Genomic DNA, 18355 nt, shown 5'->3' with positions numbered 1-18355 from the left:
ATTTTGACCTTAAAATGTTTTTTAAAAAAATTAAAAACTGCTTTTATTCTAGTGGAAATAAAACAAATAAGACTTTCTCCATAGGAAAAAATATTATCAGACATGCTGTGAAAATTTCCTTGCTCTGTTAAACATCATTTGGAAAAATAATAATTCTGACTTCAAATGTTTTTTAGCTATGATTTTTATAGATTTTATAACTAATATTAACTCATCATCGTGCCTTGAGAGCATGTCACATAATGTGTGCTGATGCCTCATTCAGTTTCTGTTTTCCAATTATGTAAAGCAAATAGCAACTATCTTTTAGTTTTATTGGCTAAAGGAGATGTCATGTGACATTACTAAGTTTTAAATTTATTGGTTAAATATCATTAGTGTTTTTAAAAATAGAATTTTCTTTGATTCATTTATAAATGACGATGCCCTATAGAGGGTTAGGTTTCAACCAGTAACATTGACAACATTTTAACTTACAGTATATTTAAATACTGAGTGCAAGAAAGACTGGGTTAAAGGAGGGGGAGATGGGTTTGTGTGTGTATGTGTGTGTGTGTGTGTGTGTGTGTGTGTGTGTGTGTGTGTGTGTGTGTGTGTGAACGTACAGTCAAGAGGTCAAAGCCCTTGTGTGGAATCACAACAATAATAAGTACACTTAAACAAGGTAAAATACGTGCTCTGAAAGTCAGTTAAATCATTTTCTTGGCACCTATTTCAATATGACAAATATTAGGTACAAGTATAAATATTAAGTACAAGTATTTTTAATGTTTTGGACTGTCGGAATTTCATTGTATCAGTTGACTAAGACAGATGGTGGAAATGTTTCTTTTGTTGAAACAAAACTGAGATTGTTTTTAACTATTGAGTAGTCGTCTAACTGTAATAATGTAATGTGATAGACTGTGGAATAAGAGAGTGGAGTGAGAAGATTGTGTCAGGCACTGAAGAAGGCATTGTGCCGAAACGACTGTGTTTTGTATCTCCTGAGAATGTAAAATAAAGCTACATAAAGTAATAATTAAACGAGTGTGAATCATGACCTTATGAATGATTATATTTACTAGATTAAAGAAATTAACAAACTTTTTAAAACGCTAGTGCGCAGACTTCATTACTAAACTTGATATAACTAATATAGACAAGATTTTTAAAAATAAAACTTGCTGACTAGACTCTCTTCAAATGTATAGTTTATTCTGTATGACTATCCACTTGTTAAGTGTGACGTCATGCGAAGCGGCTTACGGGTCCAAGCGCTCTATTCAACTGAATGGGGAGACTCATGAAATGGTAATAATAAACGTTTACAAAGCAATTTAAAGCTTTCGAAAATCACGATCGCAGTATAAATGTCCATGCCTAATATCCGATGGCCAGAAAGTGATAAATTTTTTATAATTTGTTAAAATTTTGGTATTTGTTATGCAGCAAGCCCAGAGATTGTTGTGTACACTATGATTTTATATAAAATTAACTTTAATGTGTGATAGGAATAAAACAAGATCAAATGAGTGGCGGCTTGGACCCGGAAACAGTATACAAACGTCACAAACACGACACCACTTAACAAGCGGATGATGACAGTCAATGCAGTAAATTGTTTAACTCAGAAAACAAGGTTCTGAGTTAAAGACATACGGGTATGAACATGAGGACAATGTTGTCATTTGGTCTATGGAGAAATTGACTTTTTTCTTTGCCATTTTCTGATTCTGAGTGCTGCTGTTAAACTGAATAATGATTTGAGAAATTGAGATATATACTATACTAGACATTTTTTGAGTGTGTTAAGTGATTAATGTGGGTAAAATGAAGGTTGTTTCATTGACTTAACCAATACCTGTAATATCCAAAACTTTAATAACTAACAAACAGCATTTATTTATATAGAAACAAGTTTTTTTTTTTGAAAGCATTACAGTAGCATTATGCAACCAAACCGGAATTTAAAAGTATTAAACTACTCAAAATAAATGAAATTGGTTCGTAATAACTGATTAAAGCTAGGGGAAATTTACGACTTTTTGATACATTTTTAACTTCTTGAACTTTTTAAAAATGGACATACAGTACAAGAGTAACAAAAAAATAAATAAATCCCTGAATAACAGAAATTCCTAAGCCATCCAAATTCACATGGATCTATCATGTATTATTTCCCTTTGTATTGTAAATACTCAACATATCAAACTTTCACCACAGTGAAATTTCAATTTTTTTCTTTAATAAAATATACACATTATAAATAAATCAGAGTAAAACTGATCTGAATATAGTCTTGTATAAGGTCACATCCACCAGGCACATGTCTGACACATATTAGCGATCAGAAAAAAGGTCAGACACCAAACAAATTGGATAAAACGCTAACCTTTTATATCATAATCATCCTAAAAGCCTTAGGTATTATGCACAATAATGTGGAAGTCGCTCAAAAGACAACATGAAGTCCCACACTAATTGTTTTGACATTTATTGTTGAAGCTGCTGGATGCTTTACAAAAAGGGAGGATCCACAGCAGTATTTTAAAGGAGAGGAGTTAAGAAACAACCTTTCGCAGAGGCTTTTAGCATGCTCTGAAAGTTTTAGTGGGCATTAAATACAACATGAAGACAGAAAGGCTGTGTTTTAGTAGGTTTCAAAAAAATCACTGCCACTAAAATCTCACTTCCTTCATGATTTGGGTTGCATTAAAAATCAAAACAGACCTGTCAATCGCACTAAATTTAGCCGGCAGAAGGTGATGAAAAGATCACATTAAATCTTAATTTGTATCATGAGAAATGAGTTTCATTTTAGGATGTTAACATTTTCTCCTACTATTACAGTTTAATAAGCTGAAGTTATCCTGAGCATCCTGGCTGAACCAATGGCGTGATAAAGATGCAATGATTGACACTGATTGAAATCTCAACAGTTTAAATGTATTTATTATTTTGTATTAACTCTGTTTTGGACTTGCATACAAACTGCACTGCTACAAATTCTGGGTTAGAGTTGGCACAACACATACAGTAAGCATTGTATTAAACGCAAGCATAGTAAACGCCAACCCTAATCTGATACAGAAGACATCAGCAAACAAAGTCATTTTTACTGTTTTCAGGGCCACTGTGGTCAATGGAGAATGAGAGTGCGCGCGGATTTCCAAAGATGAACAAATATGAATCACAGGGGATTGGAGCCACATGAGGGTGAGTAACTAATAACAGATTCATTCATTAAACTAAAAAATAATAATAATAATAACAAAAATAAAAAATAGAGGTTCTGGAACCTTTCGATTGGATGATCTTACATTGGCTCCTTGTAAACATTGGCTTGTTATAATACACTTTAATGATTTTGTTATGTTCTAAAATCAAACAAAGCAGTTCATGGTTTGCCAAGCATTAAATATTAGATAAAAATCCAATAAACATTAGATTTTTACTCAATTTGTGACAATCTTTTATGAAAGATTTTCAATAAGGTTCAGATGCTCTCTTCTTATGTTTGTCTCTAGTGCAGAAACACTTCCAATCTTTCTTGTCTATTGTTTAATAGAAACCTACTGAATATTTTGGCAATCAAAATCAGACATTTATAAAAGAAAAAACTAAATTGATGCCTCACAAATGAGTGTCACATATAAATAAATAACAAGAGTTTACGGTTATGGGAAATCTGTGCTTGTTTGTGTTCATCTTAAATTCGTATTAAGCAAAGCACACCATATTCTGCTAACACACTGAAAAGATGGAAATGTTTTATAAGAATACAAAATCAGAGGTTGTTTCAAGCCTTGTTTCAGATGCTTAAATCAAGATTAATCCTTAAATGATCACTGACTAAATCACGAAAAAAAAAAGATGAGATAAGAATACATCGAAAATAATAGCATTAACAAAACCTCTTTCTTTTTGACAAAAAGAGAAGAAAATATATTACAGACAGCAACACAAGCCTTCACTATGAGCTTTCATGTTTGTGGTTGCCAGATGTCAAGAGTTTAAATCCCTAATCAGAGAGCTTTTCTGTTTTAGATAGAAAAGTCTTTCACTGTGTTTTACTTAATCTTTTCAATTTGGCAGTATTGCACCACCACAGTTGTCTGTATGGAAACTGGAGTTTTGCGATTTTCAATACAGAGATCCTTAAATGAAAGTGACAGAGCCTGCCTGTGCTTTTTCATGAGCCACTTGTGCTCTTTACAACACAATGTGAACTATAAGTGTCTCTCTTCATCTGATTTATAAGATTTTACACGTATTCTCATTTAGCAGACACTTTGGCCCAATCCCAAATCTACCCCTTAGCCCTTCCCTTTACCCCTATCCCTCGTTTTGTGCATTCCTGTGAAGGGGTAGGAGTGTCCCAATTCTCTTTAGCTTGAAGGCGTAAGGTTAAAGGGGAGGGGTAGATACCACTTTGAACAAAGATTTTTCAGGACCACACTCGAAACCAAGGGGTAAGAAAATTTCCCAGAATACACCAGCCACAAGGGCAGGATAGTTGAACGCGGAAGGAGATTTTCAAATTAGTATTTTTTGTCATTATAACAAATTTTTACAGCAAACAAGCACACGTTTTAAAACATTCATAATCGCGTTCTTGTTTTATCGTCATGCCCTAAAAAAAAACAAAAAAACGCAAAAATAAAAAACACTAAATTTCACAATCTAAAATCCATACTTATAACTCTTGTACAGCAATCCCACAACATTTTGACACTCAATAACACTCAAATACCCTGTCAGAAAAGTCTAGTGACTGGGAATGAGCTTTTTGCTATGTCTGCTATGGTGTTAATGTGGTTTTGTTGTGTTTACATAGATAATTATGGCCACATGTTCAAATGCGAATAGTTACAAGCTTATTGCCACATCATATTGTTATGATAACATAATATATAACTTCAGTGATTTTCTAAAGATAAATACTAAATAAAAACACAACTGGAATAACTACAGCAGTCGCAATCGTCTGATCTCATATGAAGCAAGAGCACACGATGACATTTGATAATGTCGGCAGGTGCTGTAGTGCTGTTCCAATTCGTAGGGGTACATTTTGAAGCCCTACACACTCTTTTTTAAGGGCCAGGGGAAAGGGGTAGGGGTACAAAAATAGAATTGGGATTGGGTCTTTTATTCAAAGCAACTTACAAATAGGGTTGTAACAATATACCGGTATGACGGTCTACCACGATTTGAACGTGCACGATTATCATACCATGAACAATTGCATATCAACGGTTTTAACCCTTAAAGACCGAGACAGCCGCCCGCGGCTAAAAATAAGTATTGCTCTTAAGTGTTTAATAACTTTTGATCAGCTGATCCGATTCATACAATTCAAAGATTGGCAAAAAGAAGAGAATCTCAGCTTTCCAGTGCTGTATATATAACATAACATATATAACATAACATTCGCAGCTCCGGAGGCTCCAGAATCAGTGCGGTTACGTCATCAAAATTTGACAATGCTGATTTGAAAAAGAAACGCTCGTCACTGTGTCTCCGGACAAACCAGACACGATACATTGATGCATTGTCCCTCCTCCATGCCCAGATTGGTTCAAACCCGCTATATCACAACCAATAAGCATAGGTTTCGCTTTTGTTTGTGGACCAAAAACGAGCTTTTTGAACAACACAGAATGAGAGATAGGCTGTATATTTATGCGCGGCTAAATAAAACGCAAAAAAAAAAAAAGTTTTGCATGATTTTCCATATCCAAATCCATATCCACAGACAACCATATCCATGCTGGCACATAAAACCTAAGGATGTTCCATATTGAATCTAGTTTCGTTATGTAACTATTTATAGTATAGTAAATATTTATATCTATTTTTTTTACTGAGGATTTGCACCATGTTTATTTGGACTTTATTTGGACTTTGACACATTATTTATTATTTTCTTATTTTTTTATTTGTTCATTGTAAGTGGTGTTGTTTATAGTAACTGAAAATATATTATTTGGAAAAAGTCAAATTTGCTTCACTGTTCTATTATTTTGTAACATTTGTAACATACCGTATACCGCGAAACCGTCAAACCGGGGTATTGTTTTAGACGATTATCATACCGTAAAAAATTCATACCGTTACAACCCTACTTACAAATAACGACTTTTCAAATAACCAGAGAGCAGCAAAATAAAGATTTAATGTACTTATGCAAATGCTGCATATCAATAGGAAGTTTTTCCTCCTGTTTTAATTAAAAACATCATAGTACAGAATTACTTCCATTACAAGAAATGTTATATTTTAAGAGATTCTTGTTTTATAAGTTGTTCCATAGATGTAGATGGTTTTATATATCTGCTTGGATAAAATCAGTACAGTAAATGAGGTAAATTTAACAATACATATGACGTTTGTGCCTAAAGGAAAAATTTCAGTAACTCTGATGGAACCTAAAATATTATATTACAGTAATTATATCTTAAAGTGTGGGCAAAAAAATTGTTAGCTTAGTCAATGGTTTCCGCTACATTCATTCTTCCATGGCTGGCCGCCCCGCCAAAATTCATCCCCCCACGGCTACATTACAGCTTCTCATTCTGAACATTTTATTTTTTTAATAGCGGGTAATAATCACACCAAAACGTATTAAAGGGTAAGTGAATTATAAAGTGAATTAAAATTCGTTTAACCATTTAAGGTTACTTGCTGCTTGACTGACTGGCTGACTGACAGGTGCGTGATGCGCGAGGCCAGCAAACACGACATATAGCCGTTTCAATTTACTTCAGGACGCATTGATGCTTCTCTGTAGGTCTATTGTAGAAATCAGAGAAAGCAGCGTTTGTTGGAGAGCGCACAAGAAGATCTGTGCACTCTTGGAGCAGCTTGTATTTGAGGGGGCGTTCAAAACGTTTTGTGCACGAGCAGAGGAAATCTGCACACAAGCACAGAGATTTGCATGCTCGTAGGCTATTACATAAATGCGATCCCTACTTCTAATACTGTGCTCACGACATTTGTCACTGAACTAACGCCTCAGCTAGTTAGTAGATGAGTAAAAAAATAAAAATAAAAAAAAAATAAAAGGCCTGCCGCCACAGCTGGAAAAAATCCAAGAGGAAACACTGTAATCATATGCAATATGATTAAAAAGTTTACCCTGACTAAGGCTGTTAACATTATACCAATGTAGCCAAAAACTGAAAAGCTTTTGATGACTTCATCACTTTCAAAGACTTTATTATTGGACGTTTATACAGACACAACAGTTGCAGCATCTTCAAAAACCTCCATTTTGTAACCAGCTTTCAGATTTAACCAATTTCAGTCCCCCCCAAAAAAACAGCATTGTGATGTAAACAAACAGAAAAAAAGATTCCCATTTTCAGCTGAAAACGTAGTTTGATCAGCCCCTAAACCTAGAGTAAAATTCCCAGACATTCAGTTCACAAATCTTGACTAAACACGAACAACAAAATGAACATTAGATCAGAAAGAGACCTCTGAAAAAGAAGTGCAAAGTCATCCACAAGTCTTTCACTACAAAATACAAGGAGTGATCAATATATGTACGGCTGAGGAGTTCATTCCATGTGTAAGGTAGAAATAAAGACAGGCTTATTAAATATGAAAGTGAAGTGTGAAAGACACTTCAGCACACCGCACTGCAGCATGAGTCTCTCACATCTCTCCTATTCTTCAACACTCTCTCTCCTTCACACCTTATCTTTGTTCCTTCTTCAAAAAGCTTTGTTTAAAACACAGCCCTGCATTATGAGATTCTCTTCAGCGTCTCAGAAAAAGAACAAATAAAACTTCATCCAAAATCTAGCTTCAGAGCAAGGCTGAGGTCAATATGCCACGCTAAATATTTAAAGACAGCATTAACAATATTTCAGTTCAGTAATATAATAAAATGAGAAAATAATCAAATGGAAATAAGTGTAGGATAATATCTAAACCCTAGATTTATTACCAAATGAAAACATTTCAAATGACACATTTATAAAAAATACTTGAAAACTGAAAGACGAAGCTTTATCAAATGTTTCATAATAAATAAAAATGAATTATGAAATGGCCTATGAATAAAACAACACAACGTCAAGCAAAATAGCAACTGCCCCATCAGTTGTGCTTTTCTGGATGCTGTAAGGGTTGCAAAAATGTCTATTTGGCCCTTTACACTGCAGTTGTAACTGAGGCCTGGAAGCATTTGGCTTGCAATGTCAACAAGATGCTGTTTTCTGCCCCCTTAAATAAACTTTGTTTCTGCTACTTTAGTCCACGCTAACCTAACTTTCATTTCTCAGAATAGCCTGTTTGAGTTCAGATGCAGATTTAAAACCATGTATATTAACAGAAACAAAGTTGAGATTAAAATTAGCCATACATACAGTAATGTTGGCTATACATGAAAAACCACACACATCTTCACAAAACATACTATATTGTTTCTATGGTAACTTCTCAAAACTTGCCTAATGAATATGTTAGCTATTACACAAATTAATGTAATAACATAAAATACACAAAACTAACAATATAGCCATGTTATGCCCCTAATGTATTAATTCTGCTCTTTTATATATTTGGGAAGTGTTCTGTTTTCTCTCTGCAGGAAGCACACAGCATGATCAGTGAGGCTTGTAGTTCAATGGAGTAGTGTTGTTTGATTCCACTTTTGGTGCATTTATCAGATTTTACTGAAACTGGTTTCACTGAGAACATTTACATATTGTGCAATTATCATTATCATCTTAATCAACCAGCCCTAAGCAAACGCCACTACCACGGTTTGTGTCGCTGTGCTTATAACTGCTGAGGAAGCCACTAGAGCTGATATTCAGATATGGTAATTGATGTATGGTTTCTGCCAAACATTGCAACCGGCAGACCAATTACTACAGACGCTGCCCAATCACAGATGTCTCTTACAGGAGCGGATTAGAGAGACCCGATCAAAGATTTACAAAGAGGGTCCACTTGCTTTACTATGAATGGGGAAAAAAGAAGTTTGGCTGCCCCAGTGAACCAAGTCCCGCCTTTTGGTTAAAATAACCAATCGTTAGTCTATATAGCCATGCGGTTCTGTGCGGGGCTACTATGTACCTGCGTTGATTTTGACTAAGGATGCAGTAATTATTGATTTTGACTATACAATTTTAGCCTGAGGAATAACCAAGCTTTAACAGTTTTCACGATTATTATGCATTCATTCAATTAAAAACACTACTAGTTTCGAAAATCACATGAAAACTCCTTATATTTTAAAGTGTTATTTATTGCTGCTTATTAGGCAAATAATACAGTACAAAATTATAATAACAAACAAAGATTAGTCCATTTCTCTTTGAACTTAAATAAAAAAAATTTCAAAGGTTTTTGGCATGTAATGTAACATGAAACAAGTAATCATTTTACAGTGAAAAAACAACGAATAAATAAATTTATAAGAATAAATAAAAACAGCATTTGGCTAATGTAAATCTAAGCATCATATTAGTATTTCCCTTTTAAAGAGAACAGCTGTAGTCAAAGACTGCTGAACCTCTGTCTGAAAGGCACTTTTGATCAACTATATTATGAACTAGTTTGGTGTTTTAATTTTATGTTTTTTATTTTGTTAGTTTTTTTTTTAGAAATGTGTATATTCCATATAAAGTATGAAGCAGATCAGTCAGTTCTTGTCACGTTACTCGTGTGCACATCACTCCCAATAAGCACGCAAGGAAAGAAATAGCGAACTTGCATGTGCAAAAGACGTGATTTGTGAACGGCTCTTAGTTGACAGCCTCAGCCATAGTTATTTCACTGTGCGTGTTTATTAGCCTCGGTGTACAAGCTTGGAACTCTAAACCAGAGCAGAGTTTAGTTCCATGAAGAAATGCGGTGTTGAGAAGCCTTTATGATTAATTAAAGGGGTGGTCCACTACGATATTATATTTTAAACTTCAGTTGATGTGTAATGTAGCTGTGTGAACATAAACAGCATCTCTGAATGTAAAATATTCAAAGTTTAATGCAAAGGGAGACCTTGATTTGTACAGAGTTAGCTTAGCAACGCCTACAATTAACGAATTTTGGGGACTACAAAAAATACTTCCGCCCCCTGTGAGATCACAAAAGTTCGTTATTGCGCATCCCACACTGCGCAGGTAAAGGCCGTGGCCATAGGCGCTGTAACGTTACTGCAGAGAGAAATGCCATCCTGCTGTTTCCACAGAGCTGTTCTGTTTCTGTTGTTGGGCTTCCAAATGACACGACCCAAACACAGAAGTGCTTACAGTTCAATATTAATTATGTTCCAGAGAACTATAAAATACATAGCAAGCATGATTTGACAAAACACAGCTTCCAGAATCTCTCCCAGTTCAGTGCTGGATTCAGTTAAAATCTCCTCAAAGATGGAGCAAGGAGACGCTGTGAACTCTGAGTCATGACCTGTAAGTGTTTTTATTTGTTAAAATTGATCATGACATGTACAGTGTCTAACTTTAACGGTGTGTTGTAGCAAAGATGTAAACAACGGGAAATTATGGTAACCGCTAACGACTTAGCTAACGTTACAAATCCATATTTATCAAACGGCTGTAAACGCACACACACACATACACATACACGCACTCTTGGCCAGCACCTGCGTCTCTCTGTGGGAGACGGCAGAGTTTCTCTCTATAGGCAGCTTTGCTATGCGTTTTACAACTCGGACAATAAAGTCGCAAAAGATATGTGAACGATTCATGTTACTTACACAGGCATATTCCGCATATGCATGAAAGACGTCCTGTAACGCGTTGATTTAAAAAAAATACAGCAATGATTTCCCAACTGGAGTGTAACATCAAAAACAAATCAATCCAGGCTCACAAAGGTCTCATCTCACATCTTGTGCTTTATTCTGTCACCACAGAAAATAACTTAATCCGAGCATGAGAGAAAAAGAACAATAAAAATCTCTCCCGCGCACATGCGCTTCTCGTGTTACAGATACTTCATCGTATACACGCATAAACACACTAAAAGGCACAGAAACAGTTAAAGGAGCCGCATCCCATTTTCACTCGTTACAGACACGTGTTGACTGACTGACTGACTGACTGTTTACACAAAACGCGCGTGCTTGTCAGGGCGTGACGTGGAGCCGATCGGCGAATCACAGCATATTATGATGATGACCAATCAGAGTCACTTGAGGGTGGGCCTTTTAGAGAAACTAGGAAATATGACAGTCGTTTTCATGTTAGCTGAGTAGCTGTGTATAATCAAAGTGAGATTTATGAAAAAATAACACGATTTCCTTCAAGTTAAACATGAGCACACATTGCTTTGCATCTTATTAACACAACCAAGCCTTAAAAATAACATTCTGGACCACCCCTTTAACAGAGACGAGTTAAATGGCGGCCAATAGTGAAATCTGTTTATCGTTATATCCTTAAATCTGACAGGAGGAAAAAATATCACAGGACATTCCAACACATATCGTGTCCTTCCAGTGTCATCCTGCAGTTTTTGCTCCAGGTTTGGTCTCCATCATTTCAGTGTTTTTAACGCAACCGCTTGTTACCATGGAAACAGCTGTAAATGAGATTGGTGTCATGGCAGTCTTTTTAGATGTGCAGTCAAAGACAATAGATGACAAGCCAAAAAGGTGTAACGGCTAATGCTAACGCCAGTACATGAGGAAGGAAACCAGAGGTTATATTGTTTTAAAGAAAGTCAAAGGGGGGAGAGGCGTCACTACACGGAATAGCAGCTTGTGTGAGAAAATAACTTGTCATTTAATCAGTCAAAAGCCTGTTTGCTATTCTTCAACATGTTTTACACTAAATTGAACATTCCGAATGTGTTTTTTACCCTAATAAGAATGTTATTTTTAAGAGAAGGCAGGGTGGGGGATGCTGCAAGGTAGGGAATGTCAACCGTGAGCGCTGACCAGTGGTGTTGATGCTGTTAGATGACTGGCTGAGGTGCCTTGTGGAATCTATGTTGGCCGCTTTTTTAATAGTAAGTAATACACAGATTAACATCTCCATATACAGTAGTTTACGAAATGTAGTAGCAAATTTGAAATGACATGTTTTAATTGCAATTAAGACTTAAGTAACAACAGTAATGGGGCAGGTCACTTCAGATTGTGTTGTTGATTTGAAATATGTAATGAAATTGAGTAGTGGTAGTCAATGTATTGACTTTTCGTGCGATATAACAAAATGGTTTTTAAGATGCTGATAATGATAATTAGGCTGCATAATATAATTTTATTTTTTTTGTCAAACGCTCTGCATTCTGCTTGTTGTGGAAGGCTGGGTTTATGCAGCATCCCCACGCACGCCACGCACACACACAGAGAGACAGACCGCGTGCAAGAGAGAGTAGATAGTGGAGGTGAAGAACACAAGACGGTAACTCACTGACTTGTGTTTAAAAGCTACAATCAGTTAGGAAAAACAAGTCGTGGTGGACTTGGTTTCAAAGCCACAGTCTTCAGCTCCGGTGTGGGAACATTTTGGCTTTAAGCTGAATGAGAAAGGAGGGTCTGCTAACGTAAACGAGCCGACCTGTCAAATTTGTTTCAAAACTGTGGGAACGAAAAAAGGCAACACATTTTTTCAACAGGGTCTTCCAGACAGTTAACTGTAATGGATGTATTTATCTGCCAGTGCAAATATAAACATGACAGCTCGAAATAGCACACACTCACGGACAGGTATCATTACAGTATATAAAATATAAAAATGTCCAGATTTTCACAACATGTTAGTGTCATTTTTCACAATAAATTACATTAGTATCACTTTACAGGATTTAACTGTGTTGTATTCATAATTGTATTGTGAAATTAAGGCAGGTAGCATGATTACAGTAAATTAATGTAAAAAGGGCTATATCTTTTGCATGTTAGTTACAGAAATTCAAACTCTTTTTATTTCATTCAATATATTCATTAATACAAATGACCTTTTATGCCAGTATTGGCACTTTTTTGATATTTAAAAATAACGATGTTATTGCAGCTCCAAAAACAATTTGATTACATCTTCAAAAATAACTTGAAAAATCATCATCCTGTTTTGAAATTACATGAATGTCATTGTGAATTTTCAAGTTTGGGTGCACTGCACCTCCATTTAGATTTATAAGGTTAACACGGAAATATGAAATAATTTTATAATAATTACAAATAACTTTGTGCTTAGACAAAAATGCAACAAACTGGAACAAAAGTAATTGATTTATAAAACCAAACACTCTTAAACACCCAAAATTGATGTCTAAGTGAAGGTAAATGTCAGAATGAATAGCAGAGGAACGCCTGCTTCACAGTAAAATACAAAAAAATTCTACAAGATAATACTTTAAAATCACAGTAATGGACTTTACTATCTACTGTAAAGTTACACTATATGGCTGTAATTTCACAGTAATTTAATGTAACAAAATCACAGTAAACTACCTTATGGTAGTTTGCTGTAAATTTACATATAGTATTTTACTGTAAAAGTAATGCAATTATCAGCCAGTAAATTTATTTATAATTATTACCGTAAATTTAAGTTTTAATTTGAAACTTTTAGCTAAAGAGATGTAGCCGTTAAACAGGCAAACAATTAACAAACAGTATTGTCCTGGAATCTGCCTGATTATTAAAAAAATTGGCACCTGAGATGCATTCAAAGTCTACTTTAGACTTGCACTTTTTTGTTTATATCTACTATTTATTATTATTTATTTGCTTTAAGATATATTTTTCCACATGTTTAAATTTCAAACCTAAATATTCTTAAAAATAAAATGTTCTTTGAAACATTAAGAGTACCTGAATTATTACACTATTATGTTGTAAAAATGTATTAATTTTCTTTAGTGATACAAGTTATAAAGTGGCAATAATATAATTTATCCCAATTAATTTGGGTGCAATATATCACCCAGCAAAAAACTAGATAACGTAACAGCCCTAATGCTGAGGTTGCAAATATGGCCGCTGAGTGAACAGACTTTCCCTAAAAACCATTTCAGAAACTGTGAAGAAAGAACTGATTCTGTACTATGAGAAACAGAATTTTCTGAACTTGTTTTTTTTTTTTTGAAAGTGTTTTTTGAACTTGAATGGATATAAACACATTGCAGAAGACTTCCACATAACATTAAGAAATCTTTAAAATAGTATAATACCTGCATGTCACAATGACATTCAACACAGCTCAACCTATCGGGATCCAGAGTAAGTACTATTTATTTTATACTACACTTCTTCCCTGCAAAATTGCCCTTGGTTACATCAACAGCAGAGCAAGAAGCAAACAAGATCAATTGTGATTTCATGATCTTTGTTCAGGCGTTCTCACATGTACACACACACAGATCAGATTCAGTCCCAGCAGTCGAATCGTCTTTAGCTCTGCAGCTTAGAGCCAGTGATAAACAACAGACACAAACAAACAGAGAAATGATTAGGGACGACGAACTGAGCAAGCACGTCTCACCGTTCCAGTGTGTGAGTTAAAAATGGCACAAAACAGTGGATGTAGATGGAATTATGCGAGTCTGTTTTCACCAGCCTGAACCAAATCATCCCACAAGTGCAGTCATTTACATGTAAATGAGACTCCAGCATGCACGTGCGCTCCTTACTTACCGAAGATGTTGGTGGAATGTCCTTTCTTGGCGAGGGGTTTGAGCTCATTGTGGCCCCAGCCATATTGTCTGTAGCTGTCCCACGCATGCTTCATCATCTACAACACAGAAATGACAGGAGGTTAGCCTTACCCATGAATACCAAAAAAGTGCAATGGATATCTGCACTATTGCACACTAATACAAGCCATATCCAATTGATTGGTTCGTTTAAAGCGACATGACATTTTTATGGCAAACTAGTCATGCACAAAAATTACAATTCTGCAGGGGAAAAAGTCAGGAGCAGCAGCAGTCATAATGATAAATACATAAAAAAAACTGTTAATTTTAACTAGGGCTGCACAATATATCATTTTAGCATCGAAATCGCAAGGAGTAAATCTGCAATAGTCACATCGCAGGATATGCAATGTCAAATTGGGATTTTAATTAACCAGAAACCATTGAAGTCAGAGAAAAGTTTAACTCAAGTTTAGCAGTGTGAAAGACTTTTATTGGGATGTGTTTTTATATGGCCTGTGAGTGTAAGATTTCAAGCTTATTTAAACCATTTGTTTACAAGAAACTATAAAGTTAACAACTTAAAGACAAATTGTTTAATTATTTATACAATGAGTATAGTGCTATTTTATATTCAATTATTGAATTTCTGTACCTCAATACTGAAAACCATACAGTGATGTTTATTTAATTTTAATAATTTTATTCCGTTTTCATCTGTGCTTTACTTTTGAAATTGTATAAATAATAGAGATGCACTACGTTAAAAAAGTTTTCCCAATCAATGTAAAATCATTCAAAGTTCAATGCAAAAAGAGAGACATTGGCTTTTACAGAGTTAGCACAGCAAAGCCTATAGCGAGGGGACTACAAAAAATACAACTGGGTCAATGACATCATAAACCCTTTAGGTTATGCACATACACCCCACACAGCTAAAGGGTATGGCCAGATGCGCTGTAATATAGCAGAGAAAGCTAAAATTTCGTCTAAATGCTGCTTTTTGACATGGCTTCTTCTGTTTCTGTATTTTTGCTTCCAAAGGACATAAAACAAAAACAGAAGTGATTACAGTTTAGTTTTAATTGCGTTGAAAAGAATTATAAAAATATATAAAGCTAGCATTTGACAAAGGACAGCTTCCAGAATCTTTCCCAGTTCAGAGCTGGATTCGAAGAGGAGCAGCTCCAACCATAATAGATGAAGTGGATTGTGGGCCACAACCTGTAAGTATTATTATTTGTTTAAATTGATCTATTACATGCATAGTGTCTAGCATTAACATTATGTTGTAGCAAGGAAATAAACAAGAATCTAAGTGATGGGATATGCATTTGGCACCATTAACAAATTAGCTACAAATTCATATTTATCCATCAAATTGCTGTAAAAACTCACAATCTTCACCAGAGCTGCTGTCTCTCTATGCGGTTGCTTTCCTTGTGTTCTACATCTCAAATAACAAACTTGCAAAAGATATGTGAATGCTTCATATTACTTACACATGGTTAGAACATTAATATTTATGAAGGACACTTGTCAGTTTTTATTTTAGAGAGCAGGCATGAGGTTCAGCTGTGTCCTCAGTGTCATTTTCTGTCTGATTCAGGCTCAAAGTAATACGGCTAACAGCTATTCTGGCTGACATTATTTATACAGCAGAGGCAAAGCTGATCCGAGCCTCTTGAGAGTGGACTGTCTGAGGAACTGGGAAGTATAATTGTCGTTTTCATGTTAGCGGAGTAACAGTATATAATTAGAGTAAGTTATATAAACAAAAACGTGATGAACTTAACTTATAAATACACTCTGGACCACCCCTTTAATCAAACAAAATCCTTAAAACGTAACTTGATAGACCATTTATTAAATATTGTTGATTTAAAAATTAAAAGATTTATGATTTCAAATAATTAGACATGAACTGGATTATTCACATTTATTTTTCCAACTATACAAAACAAACAAACAAGGTGAACAGCATTTGAAAGAACATATAAACCAATTTCACATGGCGCTGATTTTACCTAGAATTTGAGATCAAATATAAACAGTTCAAATGTAATGGTGGCATGATTTTTAAAACGTATACAGTCAAGCCTAAAATGATTCATACCACAGAGGTAGTTTTTTTCTAGTTCACACTGAAGTTCATGAACATTGAATGGTATTCCTGAGGTAAATGTAACCTTACATTGGTAAAAACCTGTCAGAGAAACGGGTTTGAAGTAGTTCTAAGTTCTACCTCTACTGTAGTTTATCCACGTCACAAACCCACGCTTTAACTATTTAAACATGGTTGTATCAGTCAATGATTTTGTATTTTGGCCTGTATTTCCTGTTGCTTCACTACTGACAACCGGTTTTAGGAACGACCAGTGGGTTTTTTTGAACACAAACTGGAAACAACTCAGATGTTCAATACAAAATGTATCAACATGAAAGCCAAGAAGCTGTTTGTTCTGATGACACAATGACACAATGACACATTTTAACAGGGTAGAATAACGCAGGGATGCTCAAAGGCCTTTGATATGAAAGATGAATCGTCACAGAGAGATGTCCTGTTACCCAGAAGCCCCCGCTGTGACCATGACCGCGTCTGCTGCTCTGTCATTCCCCTTTCAGGTCACTGGCCAGCAGCACCCTGTCGATGTATCTTCACTCTGTGCGTGTGTGTTTTTCCTTTTTTTTTTTCCCCACTGGAGAAAGATGAATGGACACAGTGTGTGTCTGCGTCTCTAAGCGTGTCTTTGTCTCAGCTGTGGCTCTAGGCGTGCTCTCTCGCTCTCGTTTCTATTAAACGGCTGGCTGAGATTCAGCTCCAAGCCACTCCACATTTAGACGTGTCTTCAAACATTAGCACTTTGAAAGAATACTTCCTCCAAAGCTGAATACTTGTAAAAGGGGTTGATGAGGTGCGTGAAAAGCAATAGAATAAAATTGTAACTTCTGCTCCACGAGCTAGCAGGCTGGCTAGCTGTCTACTGTCTTTGTGGCCCAAAAAACACTTCATGTTTAATAGACACGAGTATGCAAATAGCAATGCAAAGTGCTAAGTTTTTATGATTTGCATAGCACACACATTGAAATTACTCTACTTTGTCCAAAATCTCTGATGAAAAAAATGCTATGTTTTTAATAATGACTCGAGCTGGTTCTTTACTGGTTCCTTGCTGGTATACCTTACCAGCATTTGCTGTTTTTTAACAGCAAGGATGCCAACAAAGACTGTTGTTTCACCGATGAAACAGAATAAAAACAGACTACTTGAGACAGTAACAAAAATAGCTGTCTGCTTTGAGAACTCTGTTGTGTGAGGAAATTAAATGGGATTCATGCTAGTTTATCTTAAACAAGTACAATACAATTCAATTCATCTGTTCTAACTTTCTGGAAGAAAAATAGCACAGACACTGGAGAAAGTTGAAACTTTTTGGTAGATGTTTTGATCATCTATGTTTGTAAATACTAACAAATGCCTACTGCCAAATATATACTGTAGCCATTCAAAATGTACTCTGTCAAAATCTTTTCATACGGTAAACTTCAAGATCCACTCACAATGTTTAAAAACAACTAAGTTGCATCTGAAATAATTAAAGATCTCCCAGGGTGACCACAAAGAGTAGTACTGGGGACTGATTATGCATTTTTAATTGATCCGTATCATTAACCTAAGCTAGACCTTGTCATGAAACTCTTCTCCAGTAGGTAGTTGAAAATTCCAATTCCATTACAAATA

At 35.3% G+C, this 18355-nt stretch overlaps 1 protein-coding gene across 2 annotated transcripts in view; it reads right to left on the bottom strand.

The window, feature by feature from the left end:
* Positions 1-18355, bottom strand: part of man1a2 (mannosidase, alpha, class 1A, member 2) — a 182954-nt gene that overhangs the window by 89624 nt on the left and 74975 nt on the right. For both annotated transcript variants that reach the window (NM_001256622.1, XM_087266015.1), the window contains 1 exon segment: positions 14609-14705. In NM_001256622.1, the coding sequence (NP_001243551.1) occupies positions 14609-14705 (97 nt within the window).

Source organism: Danio rerio, chromosome 9 (genome assembly GCF_052040795.2).
Source record: "Danio rerio strain M-AB ecotype USA chromosome 9, GRCz13ab, whole genome shotgun sequence".
In the NCBI taxonomy this organism is placed as follows: Eukaryota; Metazoa; Chordata; class Actinopteri; order Cypriniformes; family Danionidae; genus Danio; species Danio rerio.
Note: the sequence above shows the minus strand (reverse complement) of the source record. Positions and strands in the feature narration are given on the sequence as shown.